We start from the raw sequence: 21,227 nt of genomic DNA, 5'->3' as shown, positions 1-21,227 counted from the left end.
GTATGATGTATGTGTGTATGTTGTATGTGTGTATGATGTAGGTGTGTATGTTGTATTTGTGTATATTGTATGTGTGTATGATGTATGTGTGTATGTTGTATGTGTGTATGATGTATGTGTGTATGTTGTATGTGTGTATGATGTTGTAGGCTTTGGAGACAACGATGATGACGACGGAGATGCCGCTTGGTGACGATGCGACTCCACCGCTGACTCCACCCGTGGACATCAAGGTCACGGCCACTGAGGAGGAGGAGAAAGAGGTGGAGGAGGACATGGAGGTGGTGGAGGAGGATGATGATGAGGATGAAGAGGAGCTGGTGGAGGTGGAGGAGGAGGTGGAGGAGGAGGACGAGGAGGAGGATGCGGAGGGCATGGAAGAGAACGAGGAGGATGTTGAGAAAGACATTGGGAATGACTTGGAGGTTGAGGAGGAGGTTCCTGATGGCGAAGTCGTTCCCCTGGACCTCACCCCACGCGATGGCGGCGATGGCGGCGGTGACGTCATACCGAGGGGTGTCACACATCGGAGTGACTTCATAACGAGGAAAGTCGCACCAATGGACGTCGCACGAAGGGGCATCAGACCAAGGGATGTCACGCATCGGAGTGACGTCACACCAAGGGGCGTCACCCCAAGGGGCGTCACACCAAGGGGCGTCACACCAAGGGATGCCACGCATCGGAGTGACGTCACACCAAGGGGCGTCACCCCAAGGGGCGTCACACCAAGGGGCATCACACCAAGGGGCGTAACAGCACATTTGGGTGACGTCACGCACCACGGCAACGTCACACCACAGGATGCCACACATCGAAGTGACGTCACACCACGGGGCGTCACAACGCATCGAGGTGACGTCTCGCACCATGGTGACATCACGCACCATGACATTGCCAAGGCAAGGGGCGTTGTAGCAAGGGACTTCGCAGACCGTGGTGACGTCACAACACACCGTGGTGACGTCACAACACATCGTGGTGACGTCACACGCCATGGTGACGTCACACGCCATGGTGACGTCACAACGCACTGTGGCCATGTAACAGCAAGGGGCGTCACAACGCACCGTGGTGATATCAAACACCACGGTGATGTCACAACACATCGTGGTGTCGTCACAACACAGCATGGTGACGTCACACCAAGGGACACGACACACCATGGTGATGTCACACGCCATGGTGACGTCACAACGCACCACGGTGGCGTCACACCAAGAAGTGCCACGATGCATTGGGGCGGCGTCACACCCTGTGATGATGTCACACACCATAGTGACGTCACAACACATCACGTCACACCCCGAGGTAACATCACACATCGTGGTGATGTTACAACAAGTGATGTCACACCAAGTGACGTCACACCAAGCGACGTCACACACCGTGGCGACATCATCGTGCATCGGGGTGACGCCACGCAAAGCGTCATCGCACCAATGGATGACACAACCCACCAACGTGACGTCACACCGAGGGGCGTCACACACCACAGTGACGTCACACACCGCAGTGACGTCACCCCGAGGTTGGGGCCGGCGGAGGCATGCGACATCGGAGCCACACCGCAGCAGCGACGTCACGCTGGCCGCGACGTTGGGGCGGACTCCGGACGTCCACGGGACGTCGAACTCGCTGTGCGAGGGGGAGGGGCCGGGCACGGGGAGGGGGGGCACGGGGAGGGGGAGGGGAGCACGGGGAGGGAGGTGACGGTGAGAGGCCCAGACACTCACTCGGACTCACTCTTACACTCACTCTTACACTCACACTCACTCACTCACGTACACTCACTCACTCTTACACTCACTCTCTCTTACACTCACTCTTACACTCACACTCACTCTCACTCACTCACGTACACTCACTCACTCTTACACTCACTCTTACACTCTTACACTCACACTCACTTACACTCACCCTCACACTCACACACTCTCACTCTCACACTCACTCTCTCACTCACTCACTTACACTCACTTACACTCTCACTCACTCACTTACACTCACTTACACTCACTCTCACACTCACTTACACTCACTCACTCTTACACTCACACTCACTCACTCTTACACTCACTCACTCTCACACTCACTTACACTCACACTCACTCACTCACACTCACTCACTCACTCTTACACTCACACTCACTCACTCACTTACACTCACTCTCTCACTCTCACACTCACTCTCTCACTCTCACACTCACTCTTACACTCTCTCTCACACTCACTCACTCTCACACACTAACACTTACACTCACTCTCACACTTACACTCACTTACACTCACTCTTACACTCACTCTCACACTCACTTACACTCACTCTTACACTCACTCTCTCACTCACTCACTCTTACACTCACACACTCACTCTTACACTCACTCACTTACTCTCACACTCACTCACTCTCACACTCACTCACTCACTCTCTCACTCTCACTCACACTCTTACACTCACTCGGACTCACACTCACTCTCACTCACACACTCACTCTCACACTTACACTCACTCACACTCACTTACACTCACTCTTACACTCACTCTCACACTCACTCTCACACTCACTCTTACACTCACTCTCACACTCACTCACTCTCACGCTCACACTCACTCGCTCTCACGCTCACTCTTACACTCACTCACTCTTACACTCACTCTCTCACTCTTACACTCACATTCACTCTCACACTCACTCTCACTCACTCTCTCACTCGGACACTCACTCACTCAATCTCACACTCACTCTTACACTTACTCTCTCACTCACTCTCTCACTCACTCTCACACTCACTCAACAACAACAACCGCCATTCGCCACTAAGTGGCGGTGACGTCACCACGACGTTTGTGCCAGGCTATGTGCACCCTGAGGCCACGTGAAGTGTCGAACGCCCGCTGGCAAGAGGTCACGGGGCAGACCCAGGTGCCACGGGTCGACTGACTGAGACGACTGGCTGATGCACCACCTGTGCCCCCTACTGTGCCAACTTGCTGTGCTTTAGCCACCCGGCGCTCCGCTCGTTGTTGTGAGCGTCGCTCCTCCGCCCTCCGTTGTTGTTGGAGGGCGACTGCCTCCAACTGCCCAGTAGCGTCCTTCACGAGCCTCCTCCACAGAGGCCGATCTTGACACCGCTGGTACCAGTCATCGGCAAGTCCACTCAGCTCCACGTCCTCCTGTACCACATCACTCCATCTCTTCCCTAGCCCGTGCTGCACCCGTTTAGCCCCCTCAATCCGGTCGAACAAAAGCTGTTTCGGCAGCTGGGCATGCGGGCTACATGACCCAGCCATCGCAGCCTTGCCCGCCGGAGGAGCTCACCGATGGGACCTTGCCCAGATTTTCAAAGATTTGTGAGCTCCTCACACAATCCAGTCTGGTTAAACCCAGGCCGGATCGTAGGCAGGCCAGCCTAAATGTTTCTAACCGGCGAAGATGTTCCATTAGGGGGGTCCACGTTTCGCAAGCGTAGAGAAGGGAGGGAATGACCGTGGCCGAGAAGACCTGAAGCTTAGTGTGGAGCGACAGACCAAGTAGCTTCCACACAGCATTACGCAACCGATGAAAAGATATTGCCGCTCGACTGATTCGGAGTGAGACCTCTGCTGTTAAACTGGAGCCGGTCATAAGCACACTGCCCAGGTATGGGAAACTCTCCACTCTCTCCACAACTGCCCCATCACCGATTGGGAGTTGTGGGGGTGTAGTGTCCGATGGTACAAAATACCCAGGCAGGTGCTTAGTTTTGGTGGGGCTGATGGTAAGGCCCCATCTCTTAGTGGCACGCTCCAGTCTCAGCAGCAGCGTCTCCAACTCCCCCTCTGAATGAGCAGCTATTAACAAATCATCAGCATACATAACGTGGTTGAGCAATAGGGAGCCATCCCTTGACCGCACCCGGGCATCGATCAGCCTCCCATTATATCTGTACCATATGGAGATTCCCCCGGTACAGCTATTGAAGGCTTCACGAACTACGTGGTCAAAATAGATGTTAAATAATGTGGGAGCTAGAGGACATCCCTGTCGCACCCCAAGGTGTACAGGGAATGGCTCTGACTCCCGGCCACGTAGTTTTACCCTGGCCCGCTCACCATCATGAAGGTCCTTAATGATTGTGAGCAGAGGGTCAGGTACTCCAAAAGCACAAAGAACAACCCAGAGCCCAGGCCTACCGATGGTATCATAGGCCTTGACCAGGTCAATAAAGCAGAGATATAGGTCTTTTTGGAATTCCCTACACCTCTGCTTTAGCAGACGGACAGAAAATATGGCATCTGTGCAGGACCGCCCTTTCCTGAAACTGCATTGGGGCTCCGCAAGCCTCTCCTCAGCGTGCCTGGCAAGGCGATGCTGAATAATCCTTGCCAGGACCTTTCCCGGCACACTGAGGAGTGAAATGCCCCTGTAGTTGTTACAGTCTGTGCGGTCCCCCTTCTTAAAAAGGGGGACCACCAGGGCATCCTTCCAATCACTCACTCACACTCACTCACTCTCTCACTCACTCTCACACTCACTCACTCTCTCACTCACTCTCACACTCACTCACTCACTCTCTCACGCTCACACTCACTCACTCTCTCACTCACTCAACCACTCACTCACTCGAACACTCACTCACTCGAACACTCACTCACTCTCTCACTCACTTTCACACTCACTCACTCACTCTCTCACTCTCACACTCACTCACTCTCTCTCTCACTCACTCAACCACTCACTCACTCGAGCACTCACTCACTCAATCGGACACTCACTCACTCGGACACTCACTCACTCGGATATTCACTCACTTGGACATTCACTCACTCGGACACTCACTCAACCACTCACTCACTCACTCACTCACTCGGACACTCACTCACTCGGACACTCACTCACTCGGACACTCACTCACTCGGACACTCACTTACTCGGACACTCACTCACTCGGACACTCACTCACTTGGACACTCACTCACATGGACACTCACTCACTCGGACACTCACTCACTTGGACACTCACTCACTCAGACACTCACTTACTCGGACACTTACTCATTTGGACACTTACTCGGACACTCACTCACTTACTCGGACACTCACTCACTCACTCGGACACTCACTCACTCGGACATCCACTCACTCGAACACTCAATAACTCACTCAGCCACTCACTCACTTGGACACTCACTCAGCCACTCACTCACTCAGCCACTCACTCACTTGTACACTCACTCACTTGTACACTCACTCACTTGGAAACTCACTCGGACACTCACTCACTCACTCGGACACTCACTCGGACACTCACTCACTCGAATACTCAATCACTCACTCAGCCACTCACTCACTCGGACACTCACTCACTCACTCACTCGGACACTCACTCGGACACTCACTCACTCGAATACTCAATCACTCACTCAGCCACTCACTCACTCGGACACTCACTCACTTACTCGGACACCGACTCACTCAGCCACTCACTCACTCGGACACTCACTTACTCGGACACTCACTCGAACACTCACTCGGATTCTCAATCATGGACTGAAACACTCACTCACTCCTACACTCAATCGGACACTCACTCAGGCACACGCTCACTGGGACATTCACTCAGACATTCACTCATTCACCCAAACACGCAGTCACTCGAACACTCTCTCACTCACTTGGACACTCACTCACTCACTCAGCCACTCACTCATGCGGACACTAACTGACACACGCAGACACTCACTCAAGTGGACACTTACTCACTCCAACACTCATTCACGTGGACACTCACTCGGACACACAGTCACTCAGACACACACTCACTCGGACAAACACTCACTTGGGCACTCACTCGGACATTCACTTGGACATTCACTCATTCACTCGAACTCTCACTTACCTTGATCCCTCATGTCCCCCCGCCCCCCCCCCCCCCGCTCCCCATGTAGGCGGTGTGCGTCCCTGTGATTGACTTGGGACTCTGTGGGGCTAAGGGTGGAGGTCACGGCCCCCACCCTCTCCTCATCCCCTTCGGCCCTCCCCCACTCATGGGACCCTACGGGTGAGAGACGCGGCCATTGCGAACCCACCCACAGACATAGCCATCGTGAACTCACCGACCCACAGACACGGCCATTGTGAACCCACCCACAGACATAGCCATCGTGAACTCACCGACCCACAGACACGGCCATTGCGAACCCAGCCACAGACATAGCCATCGTGAACTCACCGACCCACAGACACGGCCATTGCGAACCCACCCACAGACATAGCCATCGTGAACTCACCGACCCACAGACACGGCCATTGTGAACCCAGCCAGAGACATAGCCATCGTGAACTCACCGACCCACAGACACGGCCATTGTGAACCCAGCCACAGACATAGCCATCGTGATCTCACCGACCCACAGACACGGCCATTGTGAACCCAGCCACAGACATAGCCATCGTGATCTCACCGACCCACAGACACGGCCATTGCGAACCCAGCCAGAGACATAGCCATCGTGATCTCACCGACCCACAGACACGGCCATTGTGAACCCACCCACAGACATAGCCATCGTGAACTCACCGACCCACAGACACGGCCATTGCGAACCCAGCCACAGACATAGCCATCGTGAACTCACCGACCCACAGACACGGCCATTGCGAACCCACCCACAGACATAGCCATCGTGAACTCACCGACCCACAGACACGGCCATTGTGAACCCAGCCACAGACATAGCCATCGTGAACTCTCCGACCCACAGACACGGCCATTGCGAACCCAGCCAGAGACATAGCCATCGTGAACTCACCGACCCACAGACACGGCCATTGTGAACCCAGCCACAGACATAGCCATCGTGAACTCACCGACCCACAGACACGGCCATTGTGAACCCACCCACAGACATAGCCATCGTGAACTCACCGACCCACAGACACGGCCATTGCGAACCCAGCCACAGACATAGCCATCGTGAACTCACCGACCCACAGACACGGCCATTGCGAATCCACCCACAGACATAGCCATCGTGAACTCACCGACCCACAGACACGGCCATTGCGAACCCACCCACAGACATAGCCATCGTGAACTCACCGACCCACAGACACGGCCATTGTGAACCCAGCCACAGACATAGCCATCGTGATCTCACCGACCCACAGACACGGCCATTGTGAACCCACCCACAGACATAGCCATCGTGAACTCACCGACCCACAGACACGGCCATTGCGAACCCAGCCACAGACATAGCCATCGTGAACTCACCGACCCACAGACACGGCCATTGCGAACCCACCCACAGACATAGCCATCGTGAACTCACCGACCCACAGACACGGCCATTGTGAACCCAGCCAGAGACATAGCCATCGTGAACTCACCGACCCACAGACACGGCCATTGTGAACCCAGCCAGAGACATAGCCATCGTGAACTCACCGACCCACAGACACGGCCATTGCGAACCCAGCCACAGACATAGCCATCGTGAACTCACCGACCCACAGACACGGCCATTGTGAACCCAGCCAGAGACATAGCCATCGTGAACTCACCGACCCACAGACACGGCCATTGTGAACCCAGCCAGAGACATAGCCATCGTGAACTCACCGACCCACAGACGCGGCCATTGCGAATCCACCCACAGACATAGCCATCGTGATGTCACCGACCCACAGACGCGGCCATTGCGAATCCACCCACAGACATAGCCATCATGAACTCACCGACCCACAGACACGGCCATTGTGAACCCAGCCACAGACATAGCCATCGTGAACTCACCGACCCACAGACACGGCCATTGCGAATCCACCCACAGACATAGCCATCGTGAACTCACCGACCCACAGACACGGCCATTGTGAACCCAGCCACAGACATAGCCATCATGAACTCACCGACCCACAGACACGGCCATTGCGAATCCACCCACAGACATAGCCATCATGAACTCACCGACCCACAGACACGGCCATTGTGAACCCAGCCACCTACAGACACGACTATTGTGAAATTCACCCACCTACAGACACGCCTATTGTGAACCCACCCACCCACAGACACGGCCATCGTGAATCCACACACCCACAGACAAGGCCATCGTGAACCCTCCCACAGACACGGCGATTTTGAACGCACCCACCCATAGATATGCCTATTGTGAACCTACCCACAGACACGGCCATCATGAATCCACCCACCCACCCACAGACATGGCCATCATAAACCCTCCTACAGACACGGCGATCGGGAACCCACCAACCCACAGACACGGCCATCATGACCCAACCACCCATGGACACGGCCATCGTGAAGCCACTCATAGACACGGCCATTGGGAATCCACCCACCCAGAGACACGGCCATCATGAAGCCACTCATAGACACGGCCATTGGGAATCCACCCACCCAGAGACACGGCCATCGTGAACCCGGCCATCGTGAACCCAGCCACCCACAAATATGGCCATCGTAAAACAATCACCCACAAAAATAGAAATCGTGAATCACCCACAGACATGGCCATCGTCAACCAACCACCCACAGACATGGCCATCGTCAACCCACCCACAGAAAAGGCAATTGTGAACCCACCCACAGAAATAGCTCTCATGAACCCATTCACCAACCCAGAGACACAGCCATCATGAACCCATCCACCAACAAACATGATGATCGTGAATCCACCCTCAGACACGGCCATCGGGAACCCTCCCACAGACACGGCGATTGTGAATCCACCCACCCATAGACACGGCTATCGTGAACCCACACACAGACACGACCATCTGCAACCCACCAACCCAACAACAGACACAGACATCCTGAACCCACCGCCCCTCAGACAGGGCCATCATGAACCCACCCACCCACAGACACGGCCATTGTGAGCCCACCCACCCAAAACACATGGCCATTGTGAACCCGCCCACCCAGAGACACGGCGATCATTAACCCAACCACCCACAGACACAGCCATCGTGAACTCACCCGCAGAAACAACAATTGTGAACCCACCCAGCCACTCACCCAGAAACATGGCCATCATGAACCCATCCACCAACAGAGATGGCCATCATGAATCCACCCAACCACAGACACGGCCATGGTGAACCCACCCACAGAAATGGCCATCTGCAATCCACCAACCAAACAACAGACATCCTGAACTCACCGACCCTCAGACATGACCATCGTAAACCCACCCACAGACACGGCTATTGTGAACCCACCCACCCACAAACACGGCCATTATGAACCAACCAGACACAGACATGGCCATCGTGATCCCACCCACAGAAAAGGAAATTGTGAATGCACCCACTCAAAGTCACGAACATCATGAACCAGCCCACCCACCCACTCACAGAAAAGGCCATCATGAAACCAGCCACCCACAGACATGGCCATCGTGAGCCCACCCACCCACAAAAATGTCCAATGTGAGCCCACCTACCCAAAAAACACTGCCATTGTGAACCCACCCAGCCACCTCCCCAGAAACATGCCCATTGTGAACCCACTCACCAACAGACATGGCCTTCGTGAGACCACCCACCCACAGAAACTGCCATCGTGAGCCCACCCACCCACAGACACGGCCATCGTAAACCAACTAGCCACAGACATGGCCATCGTGATCCCACCGACAGAAAAGGAAATTGTGAACGCACCAACCCACTCACAATCATGGCCTTTGTGAACCGACCCACCCAGAGACACGGCGATCATTAACCCAACCACCTAGAGACATGACCATCGTGAACCCACCCACCCACAAACACAGCCATCGTGAACCCACCCACCTACAGACATGGTCATCGTGAGCCCACCCACCCACAAACACGAGCCATCGTGAAACTACCCACACACAGACACGGCCATCGTGAATCCATGCACCCACCAACAGACACGGCCATCGTGAACCCACCCACCAACAGACATGGTCATCGTGAGAACACCCACCCACAAAAAAGGCCATTGTGAGCCCTCCCACCTACAGACATGACCATTGTGTACCCACCCACCCACAGACACGGCCATGGTGAACCCACCCACAGAAATGGCCATCTGCAACTCACCAACCCAACAACAGACACAGACATCCTGAACTCACCGACCCTCAGACATGACCATCGTGAACCCACCCACAGACACGGCCATTATGAACCCACCCACCCACAAACACGGCCATCATGAACCAACCAGACACAGGCATGGCCATCGTGATCCCATCGACAGAAAAGAAAATCGTGAACCCACCCACCCACAGACATGGCCATCATGAACCCAGCCACCTACAGATATGGCCATTGTAAGCCCACCCACTCATAGACATGGTCATCGTTAACCCACGCACCCACCCACAGACACGGTAATCGTCAACTCACCCACCATCCCAGAGACACGGCCATCGTGATCCATTCCACCAACAGTCACGGCCATCGTGAACCCATCCACCCAGAGACACCGCCATTGCGATCCCATCCACCCAGAGACACGGCCATCGTTAACCCACACACAGACACCGCCATCTGGAACCCACCAACCCACCAACAGACATGGTCATCGTGAGCCCACCCACCCACAGACACGGCCATCGTGAACCAACTAGCCACAGACATGGCCATCGTGATCCCACCGACAGAAAAGGAAATTGTGAACGCACCCACCCACCCACAGACATGGCCATTGTGAACCGACCCACCCAGAGACACGGCGATCATTAACCCAACCACCCAGAGACATGACCATCGTGAACCCATCCACCCAGAGACACGGCCATCGTGAGCCCACCGACCCACAGACATGACAATCGTTAACCCACCGACCCATGGCTACGGCCATTGCGAACTCACCTAGCCACCAACAAACACAGACATTGTGAACCCACCCACCCATGGCTACGGCTATTGTGAACCCACCCACCCACAAACACAGCCATCGTGAACCCACCCACCTACAGACATGGCCATCGTGAGCCCACCCACCCACAAACACGAGCCATCGTGAAACTACCCACACACAGACACGGCCATCGTGAATCCATGCACCCACCAACAGACACGGCTATCGTGAACCCACCCACCAACAGACATAGTCATCGTGAGAACACCCACCCACAAAAAAGGCCATTGTGAGCCCTCCCACCTACAGACATGACCATTGTGAACCCACCCACCCACAGACACAGCCATGGTGAACCCACCCACAGAAATGGCCATCTGCAACTCACCAACCCAACAACAGACACAGACATCCTGAACTCACCGACCCTCAGACATGACCATCGTGAACCCACACACAGACACGGCCATTATGAACCCACCCACCCACAAACACGGCCATCATGAACCAACCAGACACAGGCATGGCCATCGTGATCCCACCCACAGAAAAGAAAATCGTGAACCCACCCACCCACAGACATGGCCATCATGAACCCAGCCACCTACAGATATGGCCATTGTAAGCCACCCACTCATAGACATAGTCATCGTTAACCCACGCACCCACCCACAGACACGGTAATCGTCAACTCACCCACCATCCCAGATACACGGCCATCGTGATCCATTCCACCAACAGTCACGGCCATCGTGAACCCATCCACCCAGAGACACTGCCATTGCGATCCCATCCACCCAGAGACACGGCCATCGTTAACCCACACACAGACACGGCCATCTGGAACCCACCAACCCACCAACAGACATGGTCATCGTGAGCCCACCCACCCACAAAAAACGGCCATTGTAAGCCCACCCACAGATATGACTATTGTGAGCCTACCGACCCACAGACACGGCCATAGGGAACCCACCCAAAAAGATGGCCATCGTAAACCCACCCACTCAGAGACACGGCGATCATTAACCCACCCATCCACAGACACGGCCATCGTGAACCAACCACCCACAGACACAGCCATCGTGAACTCACCCACAGAAACAACAATTGTGAGCTGACCCAGCCACCCACCCAGAGACATGGCCATCGTGGTTCCGCACACCAACCCAGACACACGGCCATCGTGAATCCACCCACGCACAGACATGGCTATCGTGAACCCACCCACCAACAGACAAGGCCATCGTGAACCCACCCAAAAACACGGCCATTGGGAACCAACCAGCCACCGACAAGGCCATCGTTATCCCACCCACAGAAAATAAAATCTTGAACCCACCCACCCACAAACATGGCCATCATGAACCCATCCACCTACAGACATGGCCATTGTGAGCCCACCCACTCACAGACACGGCCATCGTGAATCCACCCACAGAAACGCCAATCGTCAATTCACCTACCCACCCACCCACAGACACGTCCATTGTGAACCCACCCACCCACAGACACGGCCATCGCGAACCCACCCACCCACAGACATGGCCATCTTGAACACATCCACAGAAACGGAAATCGTGAACCCACCCACCCACAGACACCACCATCGTCAACTCACCCACAGACACAGTCATCTGACACTCGCCAAACCAACAAAAGATACGGCCATTGTGAACTAACTCACTCAAAAACACGACTATCCTGAACCCACCGACAGACATGGCAATCATGAACCAAATCACCCACAGACATGGCCATCGTGAACCCACCCACACACAGACACGGCCATCATGAACCCACCCACCCACAGATACAGCCATTGTGAACCCACCCACAGACACGGCCATCGTGGACCCAACCAGAGACACAGCCATCGTGGATCCAACCACAGACACGGCCATTGTGAACCCACCCACAGAGATGGCCATCTGGAACCCACCAACCCTACAAAAACACACAGCCATTCTTAGCCAACGGCTCACAGATCTGACCACCGTGATCCCGGCCGCATACACGGCCATTGTGAACCCACCCACACTCAGACACGACCATTGTGAACCCAACCACCCACAGACATGGCCATCATGAACCAACCCACCCACACACTGAAACGGCCATCGTGACCCCAACCACCCACAAACATGGCCATCGTTAACTCAACTCCCCACCCACAGACACGTCCATCGTGAACCAACCAATAGACACGGCCATCGTGAACCAACCACCCATAGACACGGCCATCGTGATTCCACCCACAGAAACAGAAATCGTAAACTCACCCACAGACATGGCCATCATGAACCCATCCACCTACAGACATGACTGTCGTGAATCCACCCACAAACACGGCCATTGTGAACCCACCCACCCACGAACACGGCCATTATGAACCAACCAGACACAGACATGGCTATCGTGATCCCACCCACAGAAAAGAAAATTGTGAACCCACCCACCCAGAGACATGGCCATCATGAACCCAGCCACCTACAGATATGGCCATTGTAAGCTCACCCACTCATAGACATGGCCATCGTTAACCCACACACCCACCCACAGACACGGCAATCGTCAACTTACCCACCCACCCATAGACACGGCCAACGTGAGCCCTCCGACAGACATGAATGACCATTGTGAACCCACTCACCAACCCAGAGACACGGCCATCGCGAACCCATCCACCCAGAGACACGGCCATTGTTAACCCACACACAGACACTGCCATCTGTAACCCACCAACTCAACAACAGACACGGCCATCGTGAACCCACCGACCCACAGACATGACAATCGTCTACCCACCTACCAACAGACATGGTCATCGTGAGCCCACTCACCCACAAACACAGCCATCGTGAACCCACCCACCAACAGACATGGTCATCGTGAACCCACCCACACACAAAAACGGCCATTGTGAGCCCACCCACAGACATGACCATTGTGAACCTACCGACCCACAGACACGGCCATAGGGAACCCAACCCACCCAAAAAGATGGCCATCGTAAACCCACCTACTCAGAGACACGGCGATCATTAACCCACCCTTTCACAGACACGGCCATCGTGAACCAACAGACACAGCCATCGTGAACTCACCCACAGAAACAACAATTGTGAACTGACCCAGCCACCCACCCAGAGACATGGCCATCGTGATCCCAACCACAGACACGGCCATCGTGAACCCACCCACAGAGATGGCCATCTGGAACCCACCAACCCTACAGCCAACGGCCCACAGACATGGCCATCGTGAACCCACACACCCACAGATCAGATCATCCTGAACCCGGCCACACACACGGCCATCGTGAACCAACCACCCACAGTCAGACATGGCGATTGGGAGCCCACCCACCCACAAACCGGCCATCGTGAAGCAACCAGCCACAAACACAGCCATCGTGATCCCATCCACCGAAACGGAACTCGTAAAACCACCCACCCACAGACACGGCCATCATGAACCCACATACCAACATACATAGTGAACCCACCCACCCAAAGACACTCCCATCGTCAATCCACCCAACTACAGACACGGCCATCGTGAGCCCACCCACCCACAGACAGGACCATCGGGAATCCACCCACCCACAGAAATGGCCATTGTGACCCCAACCACCCACAGACATGGCCATCGTGAACTCAACCCCCCACCCACAGATACCGCCATTGTGAACCCACCCCCCTACGGACACGACCATCGGGAACCCACCCACCCACAAACCTGGCCATCGTGAACCCACCCTCCCACGGACACGTCCTTCCGGAACCCACCCAACCACAAACAGGGCCATCGTGGACCCACCCACCCTCACGCCCATTGTAAACGCACCCGCCCACTGAAATGGCCATTGAGAACCCCCTTGACATCGCCATTGTGAACCCCTCATTCCTCCCCAGGGCGTTTGTGGTGTCTGCTGGGTTTCCCTCGGCACAACACGCAAGGCTGAAGCGAAGACCTCTGCCCTTCGACTACGAGATCGGAGAAAGTAACCCTCTCACCTACCTGCTCACCTACCTGTTCACCTACCTACCCACTCACCTACCAGCTCACCTACCTACCCACCCTCACCTACCCCTCACCTACCTACCCCTTACCTACCTGCTTGCCTACCTGCTCACCTACCATCCCGCTCACCAACCCATTCCTCACCTACCTGCTCACCTTCCTCCTGACCTTCCTACCATTCACCTAACTACCGCTTACCTACCTGCTCACCTACCCCTAGCTATCTGCTCACCTACTCACCCACTCACCTACCTACACCTCACATATCCATATCTCTCCTACCCACTCGCCTACTTACTCACCGACCCACCTGCTCAGCGACCCACCCACTCACCTACCTACACCTTATATACCCACCCACTCATCTATCCACCTTCACCTACCTAAAGCTCACTTACCTACCCATCTACCCACCTCTTACCTACCTGCTCACCTACCCACCCCTCACCTACCTACCCCTCATTTTCCTGCTCACCTACCCCTCACCTACCTATCGCTCACCTACCTGCTCACCTACCTACTGCTCACCTACCCGCTCACCTACCAACCTTCTCACCTACCCACTCCTCACCTACTTGCTCACCAGCTACCATTCACCTACCTACCACTCACCTACGTGCTGACCTACCTGCTCACCTATCTACCACTCACCTACCTCCTCACCTACCCCTCACCTTCCTGCTCATATACCTACCACTCACATACTTGCTCACCTACCGGCTCACCTACCTACCACTCACCTACTTCCTCACCTACCCCTCACCTACCTGCTCACATACCTACCGCTCACCTAACTGCTCACTTACCCACCCCTCACCATGTCTCTATGTTCCCTGCCTGTACCTTCACCTGCCTCCCAGCATCTCCTTGTGTCTCCACGCATCTCCTTGTGTCTCCACGTGTCTTCCCACATCTTCTCGCATCTTCCTGCATCTTCTCGTGTCTCCCAGCATCTCCTTGTGTCCCCACGCATCTCCTTGTGTCTCCACACATCTCCTTGTGTCTCCACGCGTCTCCTTGTGTCTCCTTGTGTCTCCACGCATCTCCACGCATCTCCTTGTGTCTCCCAGCATCTCCTTGTGTCTCCTTGTGTCTCCCAACATCTCCTTGTGTCTCCTTGTGTCTCCCAGCATCTCCTTGTGTCTCCACGCGTCTCCCGGTATCTCCTTGTGTCTCCACACGTCTCCCGGTATCTCCTTGTGTCTCCACGCATCTCCTTGTGTCTCCACGCATCTCCTTGTGTCTCCACGCATCTCCTTGTGTCTCCTTGTGTCTCCCAGCATCTCCTTGTGTCTCCACGCATCTCCCGGCATCTCTTTGTGTCTCCACACGTCTCCCGGTATCTCCTTGTGTCTCCACGCATCTCCTTGTGTCTCCACCCATCTCCTTGTGTCTCCTTGTGTCTCCCAGCATCTCCTTGTGTCTCCTTGTGTCTCCACGCATCTCCTTGTGTCTCCCAGCATCTCCTTGTGTCTCCCAACATCTCCTTGTGTCTCCTTGTGTCTCCCAGCATCTCCTTGTGTCTCCACGCGTCTCCCGGTATCTCCTTGTGTCTCCACACGTCTCCCGGTATCTCCTTGTGTCTCCACGCATCTCCTTGTGTCTCCACGCATCTCCTTGTGTCTCCCAGCATCTCCTTGTGTCTCCTTGTGTCTCCCAGCATCTCCTTGTGTCTCCACGCATCTCCCGGCATCTCTTTGTGACTCCACACGTCTCCCGGTATCTCCTTGTGTCTCCACGCATCTCCTTGTGTCTCCACGCATCTCCTTGTGTCTCCTTGTGTCTCCCAGCATCTCCTTGTGTCTCCTTGTGTCTCCCAGCATCTCCTTGTGTCTCCACGCGTCTCCCGGTATCTCCTTGTGTCTCCACACGTCTCCCGGTATCTCCTTGTGTCTCCACGCATCTCCTTGTGTCTCCCAGAATCTCCTTGTGTCTCCTTGTGTCTCCCAGCATCTCCTTGTGTCTCCCAGCATCTCCTTGTGTCTCCTTGTGTCTCCCAGCATCTCCTTGTGTATCCACACGTCTCCCGGTATCTCCTTGTGTCTCCACGCATCTCCCGACGTCTCCTTGTGTCTCCACGCGTCTCCTTGTGTCTCCACGCGTCTCCTTGTGTCTCCACGCGTCTCCTTGTGTCTCCACGCATCTCCTTGTGTCTCCACGCATCTCCTTGTGTCTCCTTGTGTCTCCCAGCATCTCCTTGTGTCTCCTTGTGTCTCCCAGCATCTCCTTGTGTCTCCACGCGTCTCCCGGTATCTCCTTGTGTCTCCACACGTCTCCCGGTATCTCCTTGTGTCTCCACGCATCTCCTTGTGTCTCCCAGAATCTCCTTGTGTCTCCTTGTGTCTCCCAGCATCTCCTTGTGTCTCCCAGCATCTCCTTGTGTCTCCTTGTGTCTCCCAGCATCTCCTTGTGTATCCACACGTCTCCCGGTATCTCCTTGTGTCTCCACGCATCTCCCGACGTCTCCTTGTGTCTCCACGCGTCTCCTTGTGTCTCCACGCGTCTCCTTGTGTCTCCACGCGTCTCCTTGTGTCTCCACGCGTCTCCCGACGTCTCCTTCCCCGCATCTCACTTCACGAGAGTCGGCTACTTCCCCGCTCTCCTCCTTCTGAGCTTCCTGCCGTGTCTACCAGCGCGCCTCCCCGTGTCCCCCGCCCGCGTCTGCCCCCCACTTCTCACTTCACGAGATTCGGCGACCTCCTCCCTCACCTCCCCCCTACTCCTCCCCCAGCCGGCTCCCCACAGAAGCTTGTGCGCCGGATCTTCACTAACAGCCGCGAGCGCTGGCGCCAGCAGAACGTGAACGGGGCCTTCTCCGAGCTCCGTCGCCTGCTGCCCACACACCCCCCCGACCGCAAGCTCAGCAAGAACGAGATCCTGCGGCTGGCCATGCGCTACATTGACTTCCTCGTCGCCTTGTTGCGTGACCAGTCCACCACCAGCTCGACCTCATCCACCACCACCTCGTCCACCTCCTCGTCCACCTCCTCGTCCACCTCCTCCTCCTCCTCATCGTCCACCATCAATGCGGTAGCGGCAGCGGCCGCGCTCGTGGCATCGTCCACCACCTCGTGGAGGGGTGACGTCGCAGGAGGAGGTGGAGGAGGTCGCGCTGGGGATATGACCGTGGGCACTGGGTCACCGTGACCTTCGAGGTGGTGGAGGAGGAGTTGGTGGAGTTGGCGGTGGAGGAGGTGGTGGAGAAGGTGGTGGAGGATTTGGTGATGGAGGAGGTGGTGGAGGTGGTGGTGGAATTCGTGATGGAGGAGGTGGAGGAGGTGGTGCCTGGGCATTTTGTGTCATCAAACACTCCACCCCCTCAACTCCCAATTGGTGATGGAGCAGTTGTGGAGAGAGTGGAGAGGTTTCCATACCTGGGCATTTTGTTTATGATCAGCTCCGGTGTGACAGAAGAGGTCTCCGAATCTGTCAGCGGAATTGCCTTTTCATCGGCTGTGTAGCGCTGTGTGGAAGCTTCCTCATCTGTTGCTCCACATGAAGCGTCCGGTCTTCTCGTTCACGGTCATGCCCTCCCTTCTCTATGCTTCTGTAATGTGGACCCCTCTAATGGAACATCGGCACTGGTTAGAAACATTAATGCTGGTCTGCCTATGATCCATCCTGGGGTTAACCAGGCTGAATTGTGTGAGGAGCTCACAAATCCTTGAAAGGTCTGGACTAAGTCCCATCAGTGAGCTCCTTTGGCAGGCTGCGTGGGCTGGGTCATGTAGTCCACATGCCCAGCCACTGCTTGCCTAAACAGTTTTTGTTCGACTGGATAGAGGGGGCTAAATGGAAGTGGCATGGGCTAGAGAAGAGATGGAATGATGTGGTACAGGAGGACGTGGAGCTGAGTGGACTTGCCGATGACTGGTACCAGCGGTGTCAAGATCAGCCTCTGTGGAGGGGGCTCGTGAAGGACGCTACTGGGCAGTTGGAGGCAGTCGCCCTCCAACAACAACGGAGACGGAGGGCGGAGGAGCGACGCTCACAACAACGAGCGGAGCGCCAGGTGGCTAAAGCACAGCAGGTTGGCACAGTAGGGGGCACAGGTGGTGCATCGGCCATTCATCTCAGTGAGTCAACCCATGGCACTTGCTAGGTCTCGTCCACTGACCTCCTGCTAGTGGGCCTGCGACACTTCACGTGGCTTTAAAGCGCACTTAGCCTGGCGCAAGCACCGTGGTCTCATCACCGCCACTTAGTGGCGAATGGCGGTTGTTGTTGTTGTTGTTGGAAGTGGTGGAGGTGGTGGTGGAGGTGGTGGATGAGGTGGTGGAGGAAGGAAGTGCGTCATGGACAATCGTGAGGACACTTGAAGACAACGAGATTCAAGACGGAGACAGTGGGAGTGAGGGCATGGGGTTCACAATGGCCAGGTCAGTGGGTGGGTTTCACAATGGGCGGGCCAGTGGGTGGGTTTCACAATGGCCGGGTCAGTGGGTGCGGTTCACGATGGCCGTGTCGGTGGGTGGGTTCACGATGGCCGTGATATAACTGCTCGACCCGAGCCATAAATGCATTGATATTTGCGTTGTCCTTGCAATGGTTGCCTTTTGTATGTTTGTACGTTGTATGACTGTATGTTGTATGTCTGTATGTTGTATGTACATATGTTGTATGAATGTTGAACTTCTTTGGCACCGTACGTAGCCAACCGTGCTAATCGGAGGTGCGGGAGATGAACAACAAACTAAACACAGCAGCAAGAAGCAGCATGATATCTCCCAGTGGCTTCCTAATATCGGAAGGAAGAGCGTTCCAGACGGCTGCAGAAGCAGCACATCTGTTAGCGTCACGTGACCACCGTCTTTGTTCGATGGCTGAGCGAAAAACCGCTGCTACTGCTGCCAAGATGAGTGGACTTCGCGTGATGATGGTTTACACTCCTTGACGTGGAAATGCTAATAACTGGCCGACAATGATTTAACTGCTCGACCCGAGCTCATGAATGCGTTCACGTTTGCATTGTCTTTGTTCCTGATCGCGCGTTGGGGCGTCGTTCTCTGGTCTAACGCCATTGGTGAGAGATAGACCCAGAGAGTAGGAGGCTGTAGCTCTGTTACAGGCCAATCAGGACCCTACCATTGAAACTCCCCGGCTTCTGCCTCCCACGCAGCCCAAAGGTCGACCATCGACCCAATCCGGACCGGGGGTCGTGCAGCCGATGCGGCCAACTGATGCCACAAATGGGGCCAATCATAGACGAATCAATTCTAGATTTGAAGCTTTCGTGACTGCAAGGATCCATACTCTTTGGTTCTATTCGGTAAAGTCACGTAGGTAAAAAAAGAAAACAACAAAAATCACGACGTTTCGGCCACAACACAAGTGGCCTTCATCAGGTGAAGGGATCGGACTGTCCAGAGGACAGCGTTGGAGTGAAGACAGCCAAGCCCAGGTCGCGTCCTTTAAGCTTTCCGCGACCACAAGCTTAAAGGACGCGACCTGGGCTTGGCTGTCTTCACTCCAACGCTGTCCTCTGAACAGTCCGGTCCCTTCACCTGATGAAGGCCACTTGTGTTGTGGCCGAAACGTGATTTTTGTTTTATTTTTTTACCTACGTGATTTACCGAATAGAACCAAAGAGTAAAGATGAATCACCTTGTGAGCATGCGGCCGCGAATCCCAAACCATCGACCATCATCGTAATCACTTCTCTCTGCGGCCTTCACTCCTTTAAAGGAGGAACGGGACGAGATCCACTCTGCGTCTGAACAAATAATTGGAGTGGATAACAAACAAATATAAAATTACATCTTTAATCTCCATGCAAAAGAGGAAGGCCAATCAGTTACAAGGACAATGCCGTACATCATCATTATTATTATAATCACAGCTGTGTGTGTTTGCATTGTCCCTGTTGCTGGTGGTTTTACAACAAGCGTGACGTGGGGTTAATTCAGACTGATTGAAGATGCCATGTAGTGGTAGTCGGTGTCTATTCGGTGTTTGGATATCTTAACACTGTCTCTGTTTTCTTTTCGGAACGGGTAAATAAAGCCTATTCTGTTTTTTTCTCATAATCGTCTTGATATACCTTTCAAAAGGTATATTTTGGGCCACCCTGTATAACAATATCCCTTTGTGTCCTGACTTTTGGGCAACCCAGTACAATAATACCCTAATGTGTCCTGACTTTCAGGCCACCCAGTATAACAATGCCCCTATGTGTCCTGACTTTTGGAGCCACCCAGAATAACAATGCCCCTATGCGTCCTGACTTTTGGGCCACCCTGTATAACAATGCCCCCTACAGTGAGGGAAAAAAATATTTGATTCCCTCGTGATTTTGTACGTTTGCCCACTGACAAAGAAATGATCAGTCTATAATTTTAATGGTAGGTATATT

General features: G+C 54.6%; 1 protein-coding gene across 1 annotated transcript; it reads left to right on the top strand.

Moving 5' to 3' along the window:
* Positions 1-374: 374 nt before the first annotated feature.
* LOC116957599 (uncharacterized) lies at positions 375-19,421 on the top strand. Its single transcript, XM_076056872.1, has 5 exons — positions 375-498; positions 1,648-1,715; positions 5,934-6,046; positions 14,767-14,855; positions 17,607-19,421. The coding sequence occupies exons 1-5, from the start codon at positions 375-377 to the stop codon at positions 18,020-18,022; spliced, it is 810 nt and encodes a 269-aa protein (XP_075912987.1). The 3' UTR covers positions 18,023-19,421.
* The last annotated feature ends 1,806 nt before the right edge of the window (positions 19,422-21,227 follow it).

The sequence above is a fragment of the Petromyzon marinus genome, chromosome 78 (assembly GCF_048934315.1).
Source record: "Petromyzon marinus isolate PM22_M1 ecotype Great Lakes invasive population chromosome 78, UKy_Petmar_22M1.pri1.0, whole genome shotgun sequence".
NCBI lineage: Eukaryota > Metazoa > Chordata > Hyperoartia > Petromyzontiformes > Petromyzontidae > Petromyzon > Petromyzon marinus.
The sequence above is the reverse complement of the archived record's forward strand: the minus strand, read 5'-3'. Positions and strand labels throughout refer to the sequence as shown.

Excerpts from the sequence above, each read along its gene's own strand:
- LOC116957599 (XM_076056872.1), top strand. The coding sequence starts at position 375 with ATGGAAGAGAACGAGGAGGATGTTGAGAAAGACATTGGGAATGACTTG. Across the intron at positions 6,047-14,766 it reads CCACTCATGGGACCCTACGG|GGCGTTTGTGGTGTCTGCTG; the intron begins GTGAGAGACGCG and ends ATTCCTCCCCAG. Across the intron at positions 14,856-17,606 it reads CGACTACGAGATCGGAGAAA|CCGGCTCCCCACAGAAGCTT; the intron begins GTAACCCTCTCA and ends CTCCTCCCCCAG.